Source organism: Euleptes europaea, chromosome 2, assembly GCF_029931775.1.
Source record: "Euleptes europaea isolate rEulEur1 chromosome 2, rEulEur1.hap1, whole genome shotgun sequence".
Taxonomy (NCBI): Eukaryota; Metazoa; Chordata; class Lepidosauria; order Squamata; family Sphaerodactylidae; genus Euleptes; species Euleptes europaea.
Genome location: NC_079313.1, coordinates 14,582,801 through 14,604,241, shown reverse-complemented (window position 1 = coordinate 14,604,241; position 21,441 = coordinate 14,582,801). Strand labels below are relative to the sequence as shown.

The 21,441-nt window shown below is 47.7% G+C and overlaps 1 protein-coding gene across 1 annotated transcript in view; it reads left to right on the top strand.

Moving 5' to 3' along the window:
• The window catches only part of LOC130473518 (occludin-like), a 28,318-nt gene extending 12,269 nt beyond the window's left edge, over positions 1-16,049 (top strand). The window contains exons 3-7 of the mRNA XM_056845056.1: positions 710-861; positions 2,548-2,757; positions 4,959-5,130; positions 8,177-8,218; positions 15,923-16,049. Coding sequence (XP_056701034.1) covers positions 710-861; positions 2,548-2,757; positions 4,959-5,130; positions 8,177-8,218; positions 15,923-16,024 — 678 coding nt within the window. The 3' untranslated portion in view covers positions 16,025-16,049. The remainder of the gene's footprint in view (positions 1-709; positions 862-2,547; positions 2,758-4,958; positions 5,131-8,176; positions 8,219-15,922) is intronic.
• Positions 16,050-21,441: the final 5,392 nt, after the last annotated feature.

The following is a 21,441-nucleotide window of genomic DNA, read 5'->3' as shown; positions in this document are numbered from 1 at the left end:
ACTGTACACTGCATTGGTCAGGCCGCACCTGGAGTCTTGTGTTAAGTTCTGGAGGCCTCACTTCAAAAAGGGTGTGGACAGAACGGAGCGGGTGCAGGGGAGAGTGACGAGGACTGGAGACCAAGCCCTGCGAGGAAAGGCCGAGGGATCTGGGAATGTTCAGTCTGAAGACAAGGAGACTGAGGGGGGACATCGGGCGAAAATGCATGGTCACTTTAGCCTCCTTTATTCCCTGTTTCAACCAGGATCGAACAGACGTTCGGCAAAAATGCATGCATTCGATCCTGGCTGAATCCTGGCTGAAACAGGGAATAAAGGAGGCTAAAGCAACCATGCATTTTCGCCCATTATTGCTCCCTTTAAGTATTTGAAGGGCTGTCACTTAGAGGAGGGCAGGGAGCTGTTCCTGTTGGCAGCAGAGGCTAGGACTCACAATAAGGGGTTTAAATTGCGGGCAAAAAAGTACTGGGTGGATATTGGGGGGGGATTTCAATTAATAGTGGTTCGACAGTTATGCAACAGAATCGGCTACCTAGGGAGGTGGTGAGCTCCCCCTCCCTGGCAGTCTAACAGAGGCTGGACCAGCACTAGTCAGGGATGCTGTAGGCTGATCCTGCATAGAGCAGGGAGCTGGACTAGATGGCCTGTATGGCCCCTTCCGACTCTATGATTCTAAGTTCCTTTTTAATTTTCCCCCTTCTTTTTCTAGGTGAAGAACGTTGCTGACGTAGCTAGTACCCACGACGAGACGGCTACTCTGGCTTACTCAGAAAAGCCCACAGCCCCGGTCAGCGCTCCTGCCAGCCCGTACAACTACAGGGGTTCTGCAAATGGCTACTACCCCACCGAAAACAGAAACAGGTGAACAAGAAAGGGACAGGCGATGTTTGCACGCCGGAGTCCAAAGAGGCTGCGAAAGCCAAAATGGTATTTTAAAGGGGGAAAGGAGGGCTGGGTGCTGGAGGGGAGGGGAGGTGGGGCAGATCAGAAAAAAGAGAGCTGGGCGAGGAAAAGCTGGAGCAGGGGCTGCAGTGGGGTTGCCAGCTCCTGGTTGGGAAATCCATGGAGATTTTGGGGGGGCGGAGCCTGAGAAGGGTGGGGTTTGGGGAGGGGAGGGACTTCAGTGCCAGAGAGTCCATTGGCCAAAGGAACCATTTTCTCCAGGGGAAATGATCTCTGTCGGCTGGAGATCAGTTGCAATAGCGGGAGATCTCCAGCCACCACCTGCAGGCTGCTATGAAAAATCTGTAAAATCAGAAAAAATCAGAAAAAAACCAAACTGCAGTTCTATATACAAAAAATGTGGGTACAAACGAACAAAATCAACAAAGACTACGCAGTACATATGAAATCTCCCCCAAGTGGGATTTCATATGTATTGCATCGTCTTTGTTGATTTTGTTCGTTTGTACCCACATTTTTTGTATATAGAACTGCAGTTTGGTTGTGTCACTTCATGTTTGTTATAACAGAGATATTGTTATCATAGAAATTTCTGTCTCTTGATTTCTTATCAGTTGGCCGTGTACTGATTTTTCATAGCAACTAACTGAGCAGTACTGGTGTTATTTGTAACTACCACCTGAAGGCCCTCCAGTGGACAGCCAGGGCATTGGGGGCCATCAGTGGATCACTAGGAGTCCCCTCCCTGTGGAAAGACAGGGCTTCTGATTGACCTTCCCTGGAGGTTTTTAAGAAGAGGTTAGATGGCCATCTGTCAGCAATGCTGATTCTATGACCTTGGGCAGATGATGAGAGGGAAGGCATCTTGGCCATCTTCTGGGGATGGAGTAGGGGTCACTGGGGATGAGGGGGGGAGGTAGTTGTGAATTTCCTGCATTGTGCAGGGGGTTGGACTGGATGACCCTGGTGGTCCCTTCCCATTCTATCATTCTATGGCCTAAGGTTCCCAACCTCCAGGTAGTAGCTGGAGATCTCCTGCTATTACAACTGGTCTCCAGGCAACAGAGATCAGTTCCCCTGGAGAAAATGGCCGCTTTGGCAATTGAACTCTATGGCATTGAAGCCCCTCCCCTCTCCAAACCCCGCCCTCTTCAGGCTCTGCCCCAAAAATCTTCAAGTATTTCCCAGCCAGGAGCTGGCAACCCTAGGCTGTCCCCAGAAGGAGCTCTGTTTTAAGATCCACTGGCAAAGGAACAGGCTGCATGCAAGAATGCACTGGAGATCTTCAGTCTCCGTGACAATTGTTATGGTCGAGCCCAGGAGTTACAACTCGCCTCTCCCTCTGATGGCGCACGCCTCCTCCGTAATAAGAATGCAAGAAGAGCCCTGTTGGATCAGGTCCCTCTAGCCCACCATCTCGTCTCCAATTGCGGACGACACATTGCCTGAGCATGACAAGGAGGCAAAAGCCTTTGTTTCATCTCCAAGATACACTGCCTCTGAGGCTGGAGGCTCTTTCTGGCTATAATTGGTAATAGTTGTAGATAGGTTTTTCTCCCATGGATGTATCTCAAGCCCCCTCTCGAGGTAGTCTTGCAGAACTTACCGACTCCACCTCACGTTTGGCTTTTTGCCTCTCTCCAGCACACCTTTACGCACGTCCGCTGACAATCGCGCCAGGACCTTTAGCACCAGCACCTTAGAAGAGAAGGCCAGAGAGACCCCCAGCAGGCCATCAGCCCGCAGGGGACGGAGGCGACGGAGGAATCCGGAACTTGACGAATCCCAGTATGAGACAGACTACACCACAGCGATGGAGTCCAGCGACGAGCAAGATCAGGACGAATGGAAAAGGTGAGGAGGAAGTGACGCCATCTTGGGCAGGAAGTGACACAAGGCTGGCAGGGGTAAGAAGAATTAGGGTGGTCGAAGGGGAACTGGAAGGCATTGTGGTAGACAAGGAAGATAATGCCTTCCCCTCAAGGTTTTTTTGCCACAGCAAGAGAAACTAGGACCCTTAGGGATTGCCAAACCAAAATCACATCAGAAATCTAAAATACTCAAATAACAAGAGAAAGACTTACCTTTTCAAAGATGCAATTGCTGCTTTCTCAGGTTTCAGGAACGACTGAAAGAAAATAACTAAATTTGGATTTTTTTTTAAAGCTTGACTGGTTTCAGTGAACACAGGAAGCTGCCTTATATCAAGGCAGGCTATTCGTCCATCTATAGGGTTGCCAATCTCCAGGTACTCGCTGGAGATCTCCAGCCGACAGAGATCAGTTCACCTGGAGAAAATGGCTGCTTTGGCCATTGGACTCTATGGCATTGAAGTCCCTCCCCTCCCTTCTTAAGCTCCGCCCCAAAAACCTACCACAGGTGGCGAAGAGGGACCTGGCAACCCTATCCATCTAGCCCAAGTTGGTGTCCTTTGATTCACAATGGGACCTTCAGCATCTCAGGTAGAAAATGCTTTGCCCCAAGGCCTGAGATATTGAAGGTGGCACAGATTGAACCTGAAACCTTCTATATCCACAATGTGATGGATTTTGAACATACAAAGCGGTCTTATACTGTGACCGTGGGGTTACCAGCTGTCTGATGGCATGACGTCACTTCCAGGGAGAACCTGGACGTGCATTAGTCCCCTCTAGGAATTGCCTGGAACTTTGCGGTTTTACCACAGAGCTTCCAGCGATTCCTAGAGAAGTGTGATACCACATCTGGGTTTTCCAGGAAGTTATGTCACGCTGTTCCCCCCCCCCCCCATGTCTCCCTCCTGTTGCCAGGCAATCCTCATTGGTGGTTCATATAACTCAAACGTTCTGTCACTGAGCCTTTTCACTCTTGTTCGAATATACAGTCCTTATTATGTTAGATTGCTGTGCAAAGCATTAAGGTTTATATATAATTAGGCATAGTCAACAGTTAAGAAGAAGTAGAGCTGGTTTTTATATGCCAACTTTCTCTACCACTTAAGGAAGAATCAAACCAGCTTACAATCACCTCCCTACATCAGATACCCTGTGAGGTAGGTGGGGCTGAGATAATGTGACTAGCTCAAGGTCACCCAGCTGGCTTCATGTGTAGGAGTGGGGAAACAAATCCAGCTCACCAGATTAGAGTCTGCCGCTCGTGTAGGAGTGGGGAATCAAACCTGGTTCTCCAGATCAGAGTCCACCACTCCAAACCACCGCTCTTACCCACTATGCCACGCTGGCTCTCCGTGTAAAACTTCATTAGGACTAACCCCACAGTTGGCCAGCTGGATAACCTGCCTAAGAGCAATTCTGGGACACATATTTTTGCAAAAGAAACCGATGTAAACAAGTTAGGTTTGAGTCCAGTAGCACCTTACAGATGAAAAAGATGTTTGGGGTATAAGCTTTCAAGAGTCAAAGCTCCCTTCATCAGATATGAGTCGGAATGGAGATCTCTGAGTCCTTATATCCCAGTCAGAAGGCTGGGAGGGGTGTTGCAAAGAAGGAACTCAGGATACAGAAGTACAATTCATATTATAATCAATTTCATTAGAGCAGAGGCGAAAGGCATTAGACGCAGAAAAGAAAAAGAAGAGTTGGTTTTTATATGTCGACTTTCTCTACCACTTAAGGGAGACTCAAAGCAGCTTACAATCACCTTCCCTTCCCCATATCAAACACCTTGTGAGGTAGGTGGGGCTGAGAGAACTCGGAGAGAGCTGTGACTTGCCCATGGTCACCCAGCTGGCTTCAGATGTAGGAGCGGGGAAACCAATCCAATTCACCAGATTAGCCTCCACTGCTCATGTGGAGGAGCGGGGAATCAAACCCGGTTCTCCAGATCAGTGCCCACCGCTCCAAACCACCGCTCTTAACCACCACACCACGGCAGCTACAGAAGGCGAGAGGGGTGTTGCAAAGAAGGAACTCAGGATGCAGAGGTAAAATTCATATTAGAATCAGCTTCATTGGAGCAAAGGAGGAAAGGCTTGGAGACAGAAAAGTGGCATCTGTAGTGTAAGCAAGCCATTTCCGTCCCATTTTTCATCCCGCACCCTTTCTTCCCCCCCTCAGCCTGTACCCGCCCATTACGTCAGACGGGATCCGGCAGGAATACAAACAAGATTTTGCCTCGGACCTCAAGCATTATAAGCAGCTGTGCGCGGAGATGGATAGCATCAACGACCAGATTAACCAGCTCAGCAAACAGCTGGATCATTTGCCCGAAGACAGCCTGCAGTACCAGGTAGGCTGGGGACACGAATGGGAAGAGGGCTGGATCAAGGGATCTCAGAAGGCCACCCCCGATATACAGTCAACCGCTATCTTTCTTCTTTATGTTATTTATTAAAATATTTGTTTGTTTGGTATTTTTGTTGGGGGTGGGGGAAGGAAATTAATCCAATCCCTTCTTGTGGGGTAATATCCCAGCACTGACTAGTTGCAGGATCGCTTCTCGGCCTTTTGGCTAAGATCAAGTGTAGTCTACATGCAGGATATTCCACCTCTTTAACAGCAGAGTCCTTAAACAGCCAATTCTATGAATGTGGAGGAATTTTGAATAGCATGCATATCAAATGTTTAAGAAAAACTGTTTTAATAAATGTTAATGATGTCTTTCAAAACAAACAGCATTTTCTTTAAGAGGTTTCTGTAACTTTTGCCTCATCTTAACTAAAAGAGTGTAACATCTTGAGAGAGAGTGTGAGGCAGACAGAGACAGGCAGTAGTCAGTGGCAGTTAGCAGCGTCAGTTAGTTATACTAATGTCAACAGAAGGGAGGGCCTGATTTCGGAGGAGGAAAGAATCCTCTGCCATTCAAATTAGGCTCCAGAGATTTTTCTAACCATTACACCCCACCCTCCCCAACCAATTTTGGGCTCACTGTGGCTCGCAACATAACAATCCATACAGTAGTTACAATAAAAAGTAAAGGCCCCCTGTGCAAGCACCGGGCCATTCCTGACCCATGGGGTGATGTCACATCCCGATGTTTACTAAGCAGACTTTGTTTGCGGGGTGGTTTGCCAGTGCCTTCCCCAGTGAATAGGTACAATAAATACACTAAAATCGTCGGTATAATCAGCACTAAAACAATAAAATCAATGGCTTCCAGCCAAAACATAAGACCCATTGTGGTATAGTGGTTAACAGCGGTGGTTTGGAGTGGTGGACTCTAATCTAGAGAACTGGGTTCTCTAGAACTCTTCCACATGAGCGGCGGGGGCTAATCTGGTGAACCGGGTTGGTTTCCCCACTCCTCCACATCAAGCCAGCTGTGTGACCTTGGGCTAGTCACAACTCTCATAGAGCTCTCTCAGCCCCACCTACCTCACAGGATGTCTGTTGTGGGGAGGGGAAGGGAAGGTGATTGTCGTTTCATATTCTATCCTAACAGTAGCCTCCTGTCCAGAGTAGGTTGCGCATCAACACAATCAGATGCTATGGCACACCCGTTTCTTTTAAAACCAACCATAACTTTTCATAATCCACACTCAAAAGCTCTTGTGTAATCTCTGAAACACAAGTTGATTTTCTTCTGAAATTCTCTTGCATGCTGCAGTAACCAACATAAATTTGCAATATGATCTTTAGTACCTCTTCCTTTTCTGAATCCAGCTTGAACATCTGGCATATCTCATTCATAGAATCATAGAGTTGGACGGGACCATCAGGGTCATCTAGTCCAACCTCCTGTACAATGCAGAACATTCACATCTAGCCTCTGCTTCAAAACCTCCAGGGAAGGAGAGCTCACCAACTCCCGAGGAAGCCTGTTCCACTGAGGAATCACTCTAACTGTTAGAAAGTTCTTCCTAATATCTAGACGGAAACTCTTTTGATTTAAATTCAACCCATTGGTTCTGGTCCAAAAATCTAGCTCAACAGAAAACAACTTGGCTCCCTCCTCTATATGACAGCCCTTCAAGTCCTTGAAGATGGTTATCATTAGGGCTGTCGGAAAAAAAATTCGGGAAAATTTGGATTTGGCAAAATTCGGCCCGTTTTGATTTGGGAAATGCCGAAGTCCGAACTCCCCCGATTCGGATCCGGGGAATTCGTCTGAATTCCTGAATCAATTCGGCCGAATAAAGGCGGGCAGTGGGGGTTTAGCACTTCCCCCCCTTCCCAGTCCGATACTCAGCTGTTGGGCGGGGGGCAGGGACCCGCCCAACAGCTGAGCTGGGGGGGGGAGTGCTCTGCACTGCCTGGGCAGGCAGTGTGGAGCACTTCCCCTCCTCCCGGTCCAAATCTCAGCTGTTGGGCGGGGACACGCCCAACAGCTGAGGGGGGGAAGTGCTCCGCTCTGCCTGGGCAGGCAGCGCAGAGCACTTTAAAGACCCACCGCCCAGGTGGTGGGTCTTTAAACTGCTGTACACACGCTGCCCAGGCAGCGTGGAGCACTTTCCCCCCCCTTCCCAGTCCGATGCTCAGCTGTTGGGCGGAACCCGCCCAACAGCTGAGCTGGCGGGGAGTGCTCCGCACTGCCTGGGCAGGCAGCGCAGAGCACTTCAAAGACACCCCGCCCAGTTTCCTGGGACTCCCAGGAAACACGGCAGGGCGGTCGTTAAAGGTGGGAAAAGGCAGGTTCGGGGAACGCCGAACCTGCTGAATTTATTTGGCGTTTGCCCGAACTCGCCGAATTCGGCGCGTCCTTTTCCCGCCTTTTTTTGAGTTTGGTTCCATCTGAACCGGAAACTGCCGAATCGGGGGAAATTTGGCGGGTTTTCGGTTCGGGACGAACCGAATCGACAGCCCTAGTTATTATATCCCCTCTCAAGTCTACTCCTCTTCAGGATAAACATACCCAGCTCCTTCAACCTCTCCTCATAGGACTTGGTCTCCAGACCCCTCACCATCTTTGTTGCCCTCCTCTGGACACCTTCTAGCTTGTCTACATTCCATATATGATAACGCTTGGCCTAAAGTAGCTTTAGGGCTCCTCAGGGTTCGAACCCCCCTAGTTGAAATGGGATGCGATACTAGGTTTTCCTGAGGGCCTGGACCTTATAACGCTATGGACAGACACAATATTCCATTCACGTTTCCGAGTAAGTTGCTAACATCTGTGTCCGTCGACAAACCAGACAGGTGACCGCCCACCTGGCTCAGGAGCCTGGCGCCAAGCAGAAAAACCAGAGATCCTGAAAGGCCTGCATTGTCTGCTGGGCATCACGTGTTTCTCCAGCCACATTCCACCTCCGTTGATTTCAGATCAGGTTAATGAAAGGAGTCTCCAGTAGCTGACTGTGTCCAACCCTTGATTGTTGTTATTTTTTCCCCTCCTGCAGGGAGTGGCGGAGGAATACAACCGGCTGAAGGATTTAAAACGCGTGAGTAACCTCCCCTCCAATCTATGCCTAGCAGTCACCCATGAAGAATTTTTATTTTCCGACCTGAGATTTGCACTAGGCTGTTCCTTTTGCCGTTTGTTCTTTTCCAGCGTGGTGTAGTGGTTAAGAGCGGTGGTTTGGAGCAGTGGACTCTGATCTGGAGAACCGGGTTTGATTCCCCACTACTCCACATGAGCGGCGAAGGCTAATCTGGTGAACTGGATTTGTTTCCCCACTCTTACACACGAAGCCACCTGGATGGCCCAGACTAGCCTGATCTTGTCAGATCTCAGAAGCTAAGCAGGGTCAGCCCTGGTTAGTAGTTGGATGGGAGACCACCAAGGAATACCAGGGTAGCTGTGCAGAGGAAGGCACTGGCAAACCACCTCTGTTAGTCTCTTGCCATGAAAACCCCAAAAAGGGGTCGCCATAAGTCGGCTGTGACTTGAGGGAACTTTACACATACACACACACACACACAAAGCCAGCTGGGTGACCTTGGGCCAGTCACAGCTCTGTTAAGAGCCTCACTTACCTCACAGGGTGTTGGTTGTGGGGAGGGGAAGGGAAGGTGATTGTAAGCCAGTTTGAGTCTCCCTTAAGTGGTAGAGAAAGTCGGCATATAAAAACTAACTCTTCCTCTTCTTCCTCCTCCTCCTCCGTTCTGGTTGAGCTTGGAGAATTCCTAACATTAAATTCCAGAACTGGACACTGCAATTCATCTTATTCCTTTTATATCATTCCCCACCCTCCCCCTATGTTACCAAGACACGAAGCCTTTTGCCTTTTATCCCTTAGAAGCTCCTTGATCAATTGATCTTGAGCAGCATATATCTAGTGATGGAGGGATATAAGGACTGAAACAAATCTTGCCACTGACAATGTAGCCTTGGGGTCCCTATCACTTAGTAAAAAAGGCATTATGTCAGTCACAGAGGCATTAGATTTGTATATTAAAAGGGGGGAAATATAGTGCGATCGAAGTTCCTCGTAAAAGCGGCATTCCAAAAGGGCATGGGCTAATGAGTCAATAGAGCCAGAAGAGCAAGGACAGATCCTGTCTGAGTATGGTATATTCAGAATTCTGCCCTGCATTACCATAGAAGGGTTAGCATTCAATCTAGCCAAGCAAAAAGCTCTACAGAGACGAGGAGTTGTTAGATAATATGTATAGGTAGGCAGACCACGTGGAGGGGGTATTCCGAAGAACTGGGATGAACAGACACGACGAGCACGAAAAGTAGTGCTGTTATAATCGAGCTCTTTAATGTGCTTTTTAATTTTGGCAAAAGCTTCAGTTTTCCCAAGATCTGATAACATATCCTGCGAGAAGCCCAACAACGCCAGTTTCTCATCTAAGATTTTTTGCCATGAGGATTTAAAAGGGTCATGCTTCAGAGAAGCTAGGAACCCCTCAGTGGTAAAGCATAGTTTAAGGTGTAGTTTAAAGGCGGCCAACCACGCCCTAGCTTCAAGTGACATTTGGCCAAACTCGGAACGAAGAGTAACGCCAGCAACACATCGAGGGGCATTTAGGAGTTTTCGTAAGAACTGAAGCAGTGGACGATCTATAGATTCATTGATGACTGTAATCCAGATGGCAACACCAAAGAGGATAATTGGAGTAATTTTCAGGTTAAAAACCTGAATAGCCCCTGGAATATATTTGCCACCTTTGGTGTGAAGAAAGTTGACAATAGCACCAACCCCAGGTTTAATTTTGTTGGACACTGCTTTTTGATGGGCATTCCAATTTAGGTTATGGGAAAAAAGAATGCCAAGTTAAACAAACTCCTTGACTTGGTCAACCTCAAAGCCATCTAATACCCAGCGAAAAAGAGGCATTTTTCTCCTCTTAGTGAAGATCATAATCTTAGATTTATGATGGTTTATACTCAGAAAAAGTTTGCAAAGATCTTTTCAAACCAATTCTTGTGCGGGACAGGAGAACTGCATTGTCAGCATAGAGTAGAATCGGGGTGGGATGACTTGCAAGCTTTGGGGGGTGGCTAAACTCTGAGAAATTGGTTGCCATATCATTCAGGTATAGATTAAACAAGAGAGGAGCAAGGAGGCAACCTTGTCTAACTCCCTTGACCAGCTCAAAGGGCTCGGTTAGTTCTCCTTGGTTGCCACAGCGAACCTGAGCTGTGAGGTCGGTATGAAATTGCTGAATAAGCCATAGTAACCTCCTATCCATAGTAGAATGTGATAGTTTCAACCATAGCCTCTCCCTCGGGATGGTATCAAAAGCTCCCTTAAGATCCATAAAACCGCATAAAGGGTGCCATTTCTGGGGGAGGAATATTTCTCGGCTAGATGGGAGAGCACTAAACAGTGGTCCGTGACAGACCAACCCCTTCTAAAGCCAATCTGTTCTCAGCCAAGGATGTCATTACTCTCAACCCAGTCCAACAGCCTCTTTAATAAGTAGGAGGAATACAATTTGCCTAAGCAAGACAAAAGGCTGATTGGACGATAACAGCTTGGGTCAGAGCGCTGACCCTTTTTAAAGATTGGGACGATAATAGTATGTCTCCAAGATTTTGGAATAGCTCCTGAGGCATTAATTTGTGTGAATACAGGAGCAAGAATGTTGGCCCACCATTTGCTGTTGACTTTAAAAAGTTCGTAGGGAATTAGATCAGGACCTGGGGCTTTACCTGAGTGTAGGCGATCAATGAGCTGTTTAATTTCCTTAGAAGACACATCTGGCCAGGAATTCAGCAAAATAGAAGGTGCTACAGGTATAAGACCCTGGTTTTCCACAGAGTAGGAGAAAAGGCTCTTGAAGTAAGCTACCCAGACCGAAGACGGGATACATGCGGGGACTCTGGCATAGCCATTACTTAAAGAATTCACAGTCCGCCAGAAAGTTGAATTATCATTGTTGTTTATAGCTGTAATCAAGCTCCTCCAATTTTTATATAGGGCCTCTTTTTTCCTCCAGTTTACTAAGTCCTTGTAGTTCTTTTTAATAGTTAACAATTCCTTCAATACTGAAATAGTATTGTTCCTTCTGAATTCTCTGTTTCCTGGTTATTGCTCGTTTAAACCAAGAATTTTGTTTGTATAAAGCGTGCAAGCTTGAGGTGATTTCTTTAATAAATAAAGGTTTAAATAAATCAATTAGTCTGAAAAAAACATTTAAGACAGTAGCTGCAGACTCTTGCTCAAGGAGGGCAGCTTTCAACGAAGTCACCTCCAAAAGCTGCATTTTACCACGCACCAAGGAATCAAGCTCAGGGCCCCAGTAAACACGAGCTAGGGCTTTTGGGGATTGGTGCAATATTTGATGGTAGGACGGTATTAAATGTGGAACAGATAATTGGTTGATTGAAAGAGAGATAGGGAGATGGTCACTGCCCATGTAATCGCAGACTTCCATATTACTGATTAGAGGTAAGAGATCTAATGAAACCAGAAAATAATCGATAACACTGGCACCATTTTGGTTAAAAAAAGTGAAATCTCCATTAGAGTCGATCTGCGATCGCCCATTTACTATTATTAGGTTCCTCTGTATAGCGAATTGGGCCAGGCTTAAGCCGGAAGAATTGATTACCGAGTCCCTGGAAGTTCTAGTATACCATAGGGAGCTCAGGAAAGATTCATCAAAATTCCCTATAAGATTTTGGAAGAGAGTATTATCATCCGGCCCTATTCGTGCATTAAAATCACCAGCCATGAGAACTGGAGTAGTTGGGTGGTTGTTTTTGATGTCATCAAATAGTTCTCCCAGACGGGCCCAGTTTCGTGCAGTATTACTTGATCTACCAGGAGGAATATAAACAGAAAATAAAATAAGTGAAGAAAAAGTCAGGTTTACTCTAACTGCTAGCACCAACTCTTCAGCCAAAAGAAGGTCAATTGAGCTTATGCTTAAAGAAGTGGAGATTAAGCATGCTAGTCCTGCACGAGGGCAGCCCACAGAGCCTTTGATTGCTTTTTGGGTAAAAGAGGTAAAGCCTGGGAGAAAGATCTCATTTGTGGCCCAAGTTCCCTGAACAAGGATGATATCAAAGGTCGAAAGAAATAACTGTATATCAGGATCAGTAAGTTTAGCTGACCATCCAGCAACATTCCAGCTAAGAAATTTGCAGCAAATTTCCCTCACCCCCGGAATCTGGATAGGAGTTTCCTAAAGCAGCTCACCACCACTTTCTCCCCTCCACAGTGTTGTCCTCACAACAGGCCTGTGAGGTAGGCTAGGTGAAGAGAGTGACTACCCTAAGGTCACCAAGGCTCAGTGAGAATTCACATGGGGTGGGGGCTGGGGCTCCAGATTCTCATTTCAGGTGGGTAGGCATGTTGTTCTGTAGTAGAACAAAATTTGCGTCTAATAGCACCTTAAAGGCCCAACAGAATTTTCCAGGATGCAAGTTTTTGTGAGCCAAAGCTCACTTTGTCAGATACATATAAAATGATGATACCCTGAAAAATGTTGTAACATAAGAAATATAAGAAAAGCCCTGCTGGATCAGACCGAGGCCCATCAAGTCCAGCAGTCTGTTCACACAGTGGCCAGTCAGGTGCCTCTAGGAAGCCCACAAACAAGACGACTGTAGCAGCACCATCCCGCCTGTGATCCAAAGCACCCTAATATAATAGGCATGCTCCTCTGATCCTGGAGAGAATAGGTATGCATCATGACTAGTATCCATTTTTACTAGCAGCCATGGGTAGCCCTCTCTTCTTGAACATGTCCACTCCTCTCTTCAAGCCTTCCAAGTTGGCAGCCATCACCACATCCTGGGGCAGGGAGTTCCACAATTTCACTATGCGTTGTGTGAAGAAATGCTTCCTTTTGTCTGTTTTGAATCTCTCGCCCTGCAGCTTCAGCAGATGACCTTGTGTTCTGGTATTATGAGAGAGGGAGAAAGGCTTCTCCCTGACCACTCTCTCCATACCACGCATAATTTTATAGACCTCTTATCAAGTCTCCCCTTAAATGCCTGCTTTCCAAGCTTAACAGCCCTAAGCGTTTTAACCATTCCTCATAGGGCAGTTACTCTAGTCCCCCAATCACTTTGGTTGCTCTTTTCTGCACCTTCTCAAGCTCTGCAATATCCTTTTTTAGGTGCGGTGACCAGAACTGTACACAGTATTCCAAATGTGGTCTTACCATAGATTTGTACAAGGGCAGTATGATAGCAGCGGTTTTATTCTCTATCCCTTGTCTAATTATGGCCAGCATGGAATTGTTTGTCTTTAAGGTGCTACTGGATTCAAATTTTGTTCCCCATCCTTATCTAACACGAACTGCTCATGAACACATGGAGCTGCCTTATACTGAATCAGACCATTGCTCCATCAAGGTCAGTATGGTCTACTCAGACTGGCAGTGGCTCTCTCAGGTAGAGGTCTTTTGAATCACCAACTACCTGGTCTTTTAACTAGAGATGCCGGGGATTGAACCTGGGACCTTCCGTGTGCCAGGCAGAAGCTGTATATCTGAGCCACAGCCCCTCCTACTACACCATGCTAGCTCCAATTGTATGCCAGGCTATCCATGTCTGCCCTGCACCTATGCTAGGTCCTTGTCTGGCATCTCCAGTTAAAGCTTGTCTGGTGCTGGGAAGGACCTTTCTCTGCCTGAGCCCCTGGAGAGCTGCTGCCAGTCAGAGCAGGCAATGCTGGTGTAGATGGACTTGTGCTCTGACTCAAACGGAAGAAGTGTTGGTTTTTATATGCCGACTTTCTCTACCACTTAAGGGGGACTCAAACCGGCTTACAATCACCTTCCCTTCCTCTCCCCACATCAGACACCCTGTGAGGTAGGTGGGTCTGAGAGAGCTGTGACTGGCCCAAGGTCACCGAGCTGGCTTCGTGTGTAGGAGTGGGGAAACAAAGCCAGTTCACCAGATAAACATCCGCCACTCACTTGGAGGAGTGGGGAATCAAACCCGGTTCTCCAGATCAGACTCCACCGCTCCAAGCCACTGCTCTTAACCACTACACCACGCGATATGGATTAATGATAGCAATGATATGTTTTATTCTTGCACGTTGTTACCGAAACGTGTAAAATACACCTACCAGACAAAACCCAACATCATCCCTACGTGTCCCAAGAACGTTCTTCATCACGTGGTCTTCTGGTGGTACTTGGCCCGCAGGTGGATCGGCTGTCCTCAGCAAGGGCAAGAGCATTTTCGATAGTGGCCCCGGCCTGGTAGAACTCTCTGCCAGATAACATCCGGACCCTGCGGGATCTTTCTAGATTCCTTAGGGCCTATAAGTTGTGCCACCAGGCATTCCATTGAGGACCGTTTTCTACCCTATTAGCAGTACTGCCTGTTTTGGACAGCAGTCTGGGGCGATGGTTGTCGGGCGCCAAACGATCACGTTTATCCTTATGCCTGAGCTAGGATAGATTGTACTCTGAGGTCATTTATGCATGGGAGTTTTACCTGAGGTTCGTTGCTCGCCGGACCCACACTTTCCTGTTGGGAATCTCTGCACCAGCAGTCTCCAAACTCAAATCAAGTCCCTGCCCCTTGAAATGCTGCATTGTAATTGGCTTACTGCGCAGTGCTTACTGTGAGAGAAATCCCCCCCAAAACCCAACTGCTGCATAAAAAAGCATTTTAAGAACAAAAAACAAAACCCGGAGCAATCTGAAAGGGAGGGGAGAAATCCAAGCCTCCTTTTTAAAAACCCTCTTTTGCTCGGAAAGAGCCCCTAGGAAGCAGGAAACATTTGAATCCCCGCTAGGGCTGTTGATTCGGTTTGTCCCGAACAGAAAAAACCACCGTATTTCCCCCGAAAAACCGCCAAATTTTCCCTGAAATTACCCCAAATTTCCCCCGGGCGGGAGGCGCAGATCTGTTCCTCCCCCCCCCCGCACGCGCGCCTTCAGGGGGCTTCCCTGAAGTTGGGCAGGGGGGCCTTTAAACAGATCTGCGCCTCCCCCCCCCGCGCGCCATCAGGGGGCTTCCCTGAAGGCACACGGGGGGGGGGGCGTTTAAACAGATCTGCGCCTCCCGGCCGGGAGCTCCCAGCTGGAAGGCGCAGATCTGTTTAAACGGCCCCCTGCCTGGCTTCAGGGAAGCCCCGTGAAGGCCCGCGGGGGGGGGGTGAATTTTCCCCCGAACTCCGGATCTCGCCCTAATTTCGGGGATCCGAAGCGGGGGAGTTCAGACTTCGGCATGGCCCGAATTTAAAAGGGCCGAATTTTGCCGAAGCCGAACTTTACCTAATTTTTTTTCAACAGCCCTAATCCCCGCCTCTTTACATGCTGCTTTGCGATTGGCTGAGAGAGAAAGCAAGCTTCTGTGCCCCACGCATCGCCTTCTGCACGGAGATTTCACCTGGGCTGAGCTTAGGGGAGAGGGAAGAGCCAAATTAACAGAGGAATGGGAAAACCCGGACATTGTGAGGGCTGGCAGCGAGGTCATTTGTAATGGACGGAAAACTCATGCAGAACTCCAAGGAAAAACCAAGTCAGACGGGGTGAACATGAGTCAAAGTACCCATGCATAAATGACCTAAGATTTTATAACTATACCTTCTCTCTGTTGACAGATGGTTTTTTATTGGACGTTGTGAGCCGCCCCCCAAGCCTGGTGACCCAGGGGAGGGCAGGCTGTAAGTCTAAAATAAATAAGCAAATAAGTGTACCAAAATGACAACTCCATGCACATGGGTACATTTTTGAACGATAGCTAACTGAGCATTTACCCCCCTTCGTTAATTTGCTAGACTCCCGACTACCAGAGCAAGAAGATGGAAAGCAAGTCCCTTCGAAACAAGCTCTTCCATATCAAACGGATGGTGAGCGAGTATGACAAAAACAGAGGCTGAATAACCCAAGGAGAACCGTGGCGCTGTAAAAGTGGGGTTAGGGGGGAGGGAGGTCCGGAAGTCCCCTATTTTCTCCTCCAGTCTCTCAAGGAGCAGTTTCTTTTTTTGGTACCTACCTTGAAGCAGCATCGTTGATCTGCCAGTGAGCCAATTTGGCCAGCTGCAAAAACTCTTCAGGCGTACCAGACTCCGACGTTCCAACTTACAGCGGCAACTGTGTGTTTGTGCGTGTGTGTGTTTTAAAATCACAACTGTCTCTCTTTCGTTCCTTTATTTGTGGAGCGCGGAGGATCCCCCCCCCCCAAAACCGTGTGTTGCAAATATCATGTTTCTTTTGTTTAAAAAAAACATTTTTTATAGGAAAAAAAATTGGTGCCAAAATGATCGGCTGCTGCTCTTTGGAAAAATTAGGCGGTGATTGTGGACGTGCGAAAGTCCCAGATCAAGATTTTGTACAGTTTTGTTTTTAAATTGCCTTAGTGTTCTATTCTCAACTTGTTCTGTGTTTCGTACATTTACCTTTTCTTTCTTTTTTTTAACAAAACCATATTAAGTCAACTCCTCTCATAGAATCATAGAGTTGGAAGGGACCACCAGGGTCATCTAGTCCAACCCCCTGCACAATGCAGGACATTCACAACTACCTACCCACCCACCCACCCCCCAGTGACCAGAAGATGGCCAAGATGCCTTCCCTCTCATCATCTGCCTAAGGTCACAGAATCAGCATTGCTGACAAATGGCCATCTAACCTCTTCTTAAAAACCTCCAGGGAAGGAGAGCTCAGTGGTGTGATCTATTCTTCCATGTGTGGGAATGTGGGGATGGGGTGGGAACGGGATGACGTGCCTAATCTATGCCTTTAATAAATACGAAAACGTCTGACCGTGTAGCCCTGTGTATGTGTGCGGCCGTCATTTCCCAAGAAGAATCTCTCCTCCTTTGAACATGTTCGCGTGCATACCTTCAAAATGGACTTATCAAACCGACCACAGGTGTGTAGAATCTTACCTGTTTCCATACGTAAAACAAGAACATCTCAGGGGAAGCATCATGTTCTATTCACGACTAGCCAAACATTGTGAGCTAGTTAGATTTTTGTTCCAAACAAGATATAGTATTGACTCCAATGCAAGACCCCAGGTATGCCATCAAAAAAAGAGGGGTCATCTTAGATTTGCATACAAATTATAGTAACATCCATTAGTGATTAAGAGCGGTGGACTCAAAATTTTCCATTGCAAAAATTGGGAAATTTTGAAAAGCAAAAAAAAAAAAAAGTTTTTATAACTGGAATGAACGAAATGTACTAAAATTGCACAGTGCATAGTTTTCTCTTGTTTTAAGAACATAAGAAAAGTCATGCTGGATCAGTCCAAGGTCCATCAAGTACAGCAGTCCGTTCACACAGTGGCCAACCAGGTGCCTCTGAGAAGCCCACAAACAAGGTGACTGCAGCAGCATTATCCTGCCTGTGTTCCACAGCACCTAATATAATAGACACGTTCCTCTGATACTGGAGAGAATTTAGCATTGGGTGTATTTACAATTTTGCTTGTAGAAAAGGCATCTGTAATTTTAAATGCCATAAACAAGCCAATTCCTACAACTTTACGCGCTACGTTCTAAATGATGCATTTTATGTTCTTAAACAAGCACAATAGATTTAGGTTTTATAGGAAAGTAAGTACTGCATGTATATTTCAATTTTTTCCTCAAACCCAGAAAAAAAATACTCCCCCCCCCCCGGCCTCAAAATTGCCAGAAATTTTACATTGGGAGCCAGATTCTGGCTTAGTCGGACCTGAGCCGATTCAGCAGGGATCTTAAGTTTATTTTTCTTTGGATTGTACAGTGCAGACTGACAGTGTGCGCTCAGATCTGCTCTCCCAGTGGGAGTGTAACTGCCCCATTTTCATAGAATCAGAGTTGGAAGGGACCACCAGGGTCATCTAGTCCAACCCCTTGTACAATGCTGGAAATTCACAACTACCTCCCCCCCACACCCCAAGTGACCCCTACTCCATGCCTAGAAGATGGCCAAGATGCCCTCCTTCTCATGATCTGCCTACGGTCATAGAATCAGCATTGCTGACCGATGGCCATCTAGCCTCTGCTTAAAAATCTCCAAGGAGAGCTCACCACCTCCCAAGGAAGCCTGTTCCACTGAGGAACTGTTCTGTTATAAAATTCTTCCTAATGTCTAGAAAGAAACTCTCTTGATTTAATTTCAACCCGTTGGTTCTGGTCCGACCTTCTGGGGCAACAGAAAACTACTCAGCACCCTCCTCTATATGACAGCCCTTCAGGTACTTGAAGATGGTTATCACATCCCCTCTCAGTTTTCTCTTCTTCCGGCTAAACATACCCAGCTCCTTCAACCCTTCCTCACAGGACTTGGTCTCCAGACCCCTCACCATCTTCGTTGCCCTCCTCTGGACACCCTTCATCCTTTGCCAAATTATACAACCCACAAAAACAATCCTTTATTCTAAGAAATATCTTTATTGGGTCATTGGTTGAGCAATCAGACAAGGAATATATTTGCACCCCCCCAAAAAAAATCATTTAATTTACAAATTCTCCCCTACTCCCCATTCGTCCCCTTTCGTGCTTTGCCGTGACAACTCTTCCCCGCCCGCCTCATCCAAAATTTTGATTCCCTTTTATAGCAAGAGCAAATTGAGAGCTACAGAAGAATCTCCAGGTGGCTAAGGAATTAAGGAACTCGATAGAGTTGGGCAGCTGCTGCTGAATTGTCCGCCCTGCCCCGACAGCTGCCGCTGAAAATGTCAGACACACTCCAGATCGGGGGTCCCCAACATTTTTGAGCCTGCGGGCACCTTTGGAATTCTGAACCAGCATGGTGGCCACATAGGGTTGCCAACCTCCAGGGAGTGGCTGGAGATCTCCTGCTCTTACAACTGATCTCCAGGCAAGAGATCAGTTCCCCTGGAGAAAATGGCCGCTCTGGCAATTGGACTCTATGGCACTGAAGTCCTTCCCTTCCCCCAAGCCCCGTCCTCCTCAGGCGGCGCCCCTAAAACCTCCCGCCAGTTGCCAAGAGGGACCTGGCGACCCTATAGCCACACCACGGCTGGCTGCAGGAGGTGGAGCCGGCCACAAGATGGCCGCCACGGCTTACCTTAAGTCACACCGTGAAGACCCTTGCGTCGTTGCGGCAGCTGCTACCAAAAGCGACATTTCCAAAAAATCTGCACAGCCAATCAAATCTCCGATAGCTAATCAGAAGCCGGGCAAAACCCCCCCCACCTGGCCCCACGCATGAGGATTCGACAAGTTTGTAACCCGGCACAGTGGCCCAAACCCAGGAGCAGCAAGAAACTTGATGGCTAAACATCTGTAAAACAACAGTCCCCTGTCATACAGGAGTACTTGCAATCCACTGCGGATTCAGAAGGAAAGCTCGCACAATGCAGAAGGCAGAGGGATCCTGGGGAAGTTTTGGGCCTCGCGTCTTTGGGTCGGCGGCATCTGCTTCGCTCGCAGACCCTCCCGGGTCCAAATCGCCCAGCGCCTCAGGTTTAAAATGGATCTCCCAGCTGGATGCGTCAGGAAGATGCATTTCCTGCTAATAACTCCGGCCGGGTTTTTGGCTCTAAGTACCCCATGCCCGACTTTCTCCCCCAAAACACTCGGAGTTTACTTGGGAGGCCGCAGCTGCCAACTTCCTTTCTGTCCTTGCTCCTGTGCCCATTGACAGCAGCTCAACACGCAGCCAAGGAGCAGGAGAGAGCTTTGCCCAGCCAGAGAAAAGGTTTCAGCTGGTAAGCTTCTGTTCATACCAAACACAGGACAGCTGGGCTGGCAGAAGCGAAGTGCCCGCCAAAGCGAGGGCATTGTCAGCTGCTTCTGATACCCTGTTGCGTGTCTGGGAAGACTTTCTGAGTTGCCCAGAAGGCCAAAGTGGTCTTGGGCTAAGCCCTGCATTTCCTTCTGTCTCCCTACCAGGTAGAGCTTCACCAAATGGGTTTCTGCCTGCCCTGTGGGCCTCAGGAGCCCCAGTCAGGACAAAAGGTAGTTGCTGTCTTGCAAGAAAGGTGATTTTTATGGGAGAAGTGACAAAGGGCTGACGCAGAACGGGTGCCAAGGAATAGACTGATCCCGGCAATGCCCGCCACTATCGGGGGACAAGGTACCCAAATTCTGTTCACACCGAATTTGTCCTCCGGGATCATGGAGGTTTCGGGCGAGCAGAGCGGCTTCTAATCTGCCCCGGCTCTTCCGACGGCTCAGAACAAGGATCTGAAGTCTTAAAGCGACAGGGAGGTGGAATCGACGCCTCCTCTGGGTTTCGTGAGCGACCGGCAGCCCCGCAGTCTGTTCCCGAAGCCCTTCTCGTTCACCCATCTGGTACCTGTAGGCCTTTGGGCTTGGTCGACGTGCCCCGAATTTTTATTTATTTGAGCATTTCTTCTCCTCTCCGCCTGGCTTTGTTTCGCACTTAACGTACCGCCTGATACACGCTTCTGTGGAACTCAAAGGCTTGCTAGTTCCGTGACGTTGTGGCTGGGTTTTACACAACTGCCACTTTTGGGATTCCCACCCCCCATCTCCCTGGATCAACACAGCTACCTACTAAATTCCTTTCCTTCCTTCATCCCTTAGAAGCACCTTGATCCACTGATCTTGAGCAGCGTAAATCTAATGTTTGAGGGATATAAGGACTGAAATAAATCTTGCCACTGATAATGTAGCTTTGGGATCCCTGTCAATTAATAAAAAAGGCATTATGTCAGACACAGAGGCATTAGATTTATATGTTAAGAGGGGGGAGATATAACGTGATCGAAGTTCCTTATAAAAGCGGCATTCCAAGAGGGCATGGAGCTAATGAATCAATAGATCCAGAAGAGCAAAGACAGGTCCCGTCTGAGTATGGGATATTCAAAATTCTGCTCTGCATAACCATAGAGGGGTTAGAATTCAGTCTAGCTAAACAGAAGGCTCTAGAAAGACAAGGAGATGTCAAAAAACTGAGATGAACAAACGCGGCGAGCACCTACTAAATTTATGTATGTGTGGAATTCTTTTCTCCCAATTTTGGAGGGGGCGGATAGGGAAGTTTGCATAGATTTACAACCCGTTAATTTTGGACCTGGCAGACCTGAGAAAGTCTCACCACTGCTGTGGGTTGGCCTCAGTTGCCACCTTCTTGGCCTCAGTTGCCACCACCCCGCATCTGTAAAATGGGACCGACGGAAATTTGTATCACACGGGTGATTGTGAGGCGTGTCGATTTTAAAGCGCTCTGCAAACTTAAAATTAAAAAGAAGAGATTATAAATCAGAAGCGGCAGCAGATGGTGGTCGAAATGATCGTCCAGCAGATGACGCCGGAAGCCCGGCAGAAAAGCAAGCGGGCTGTCGTTAATTACTTGGCATATTTAATTTTGC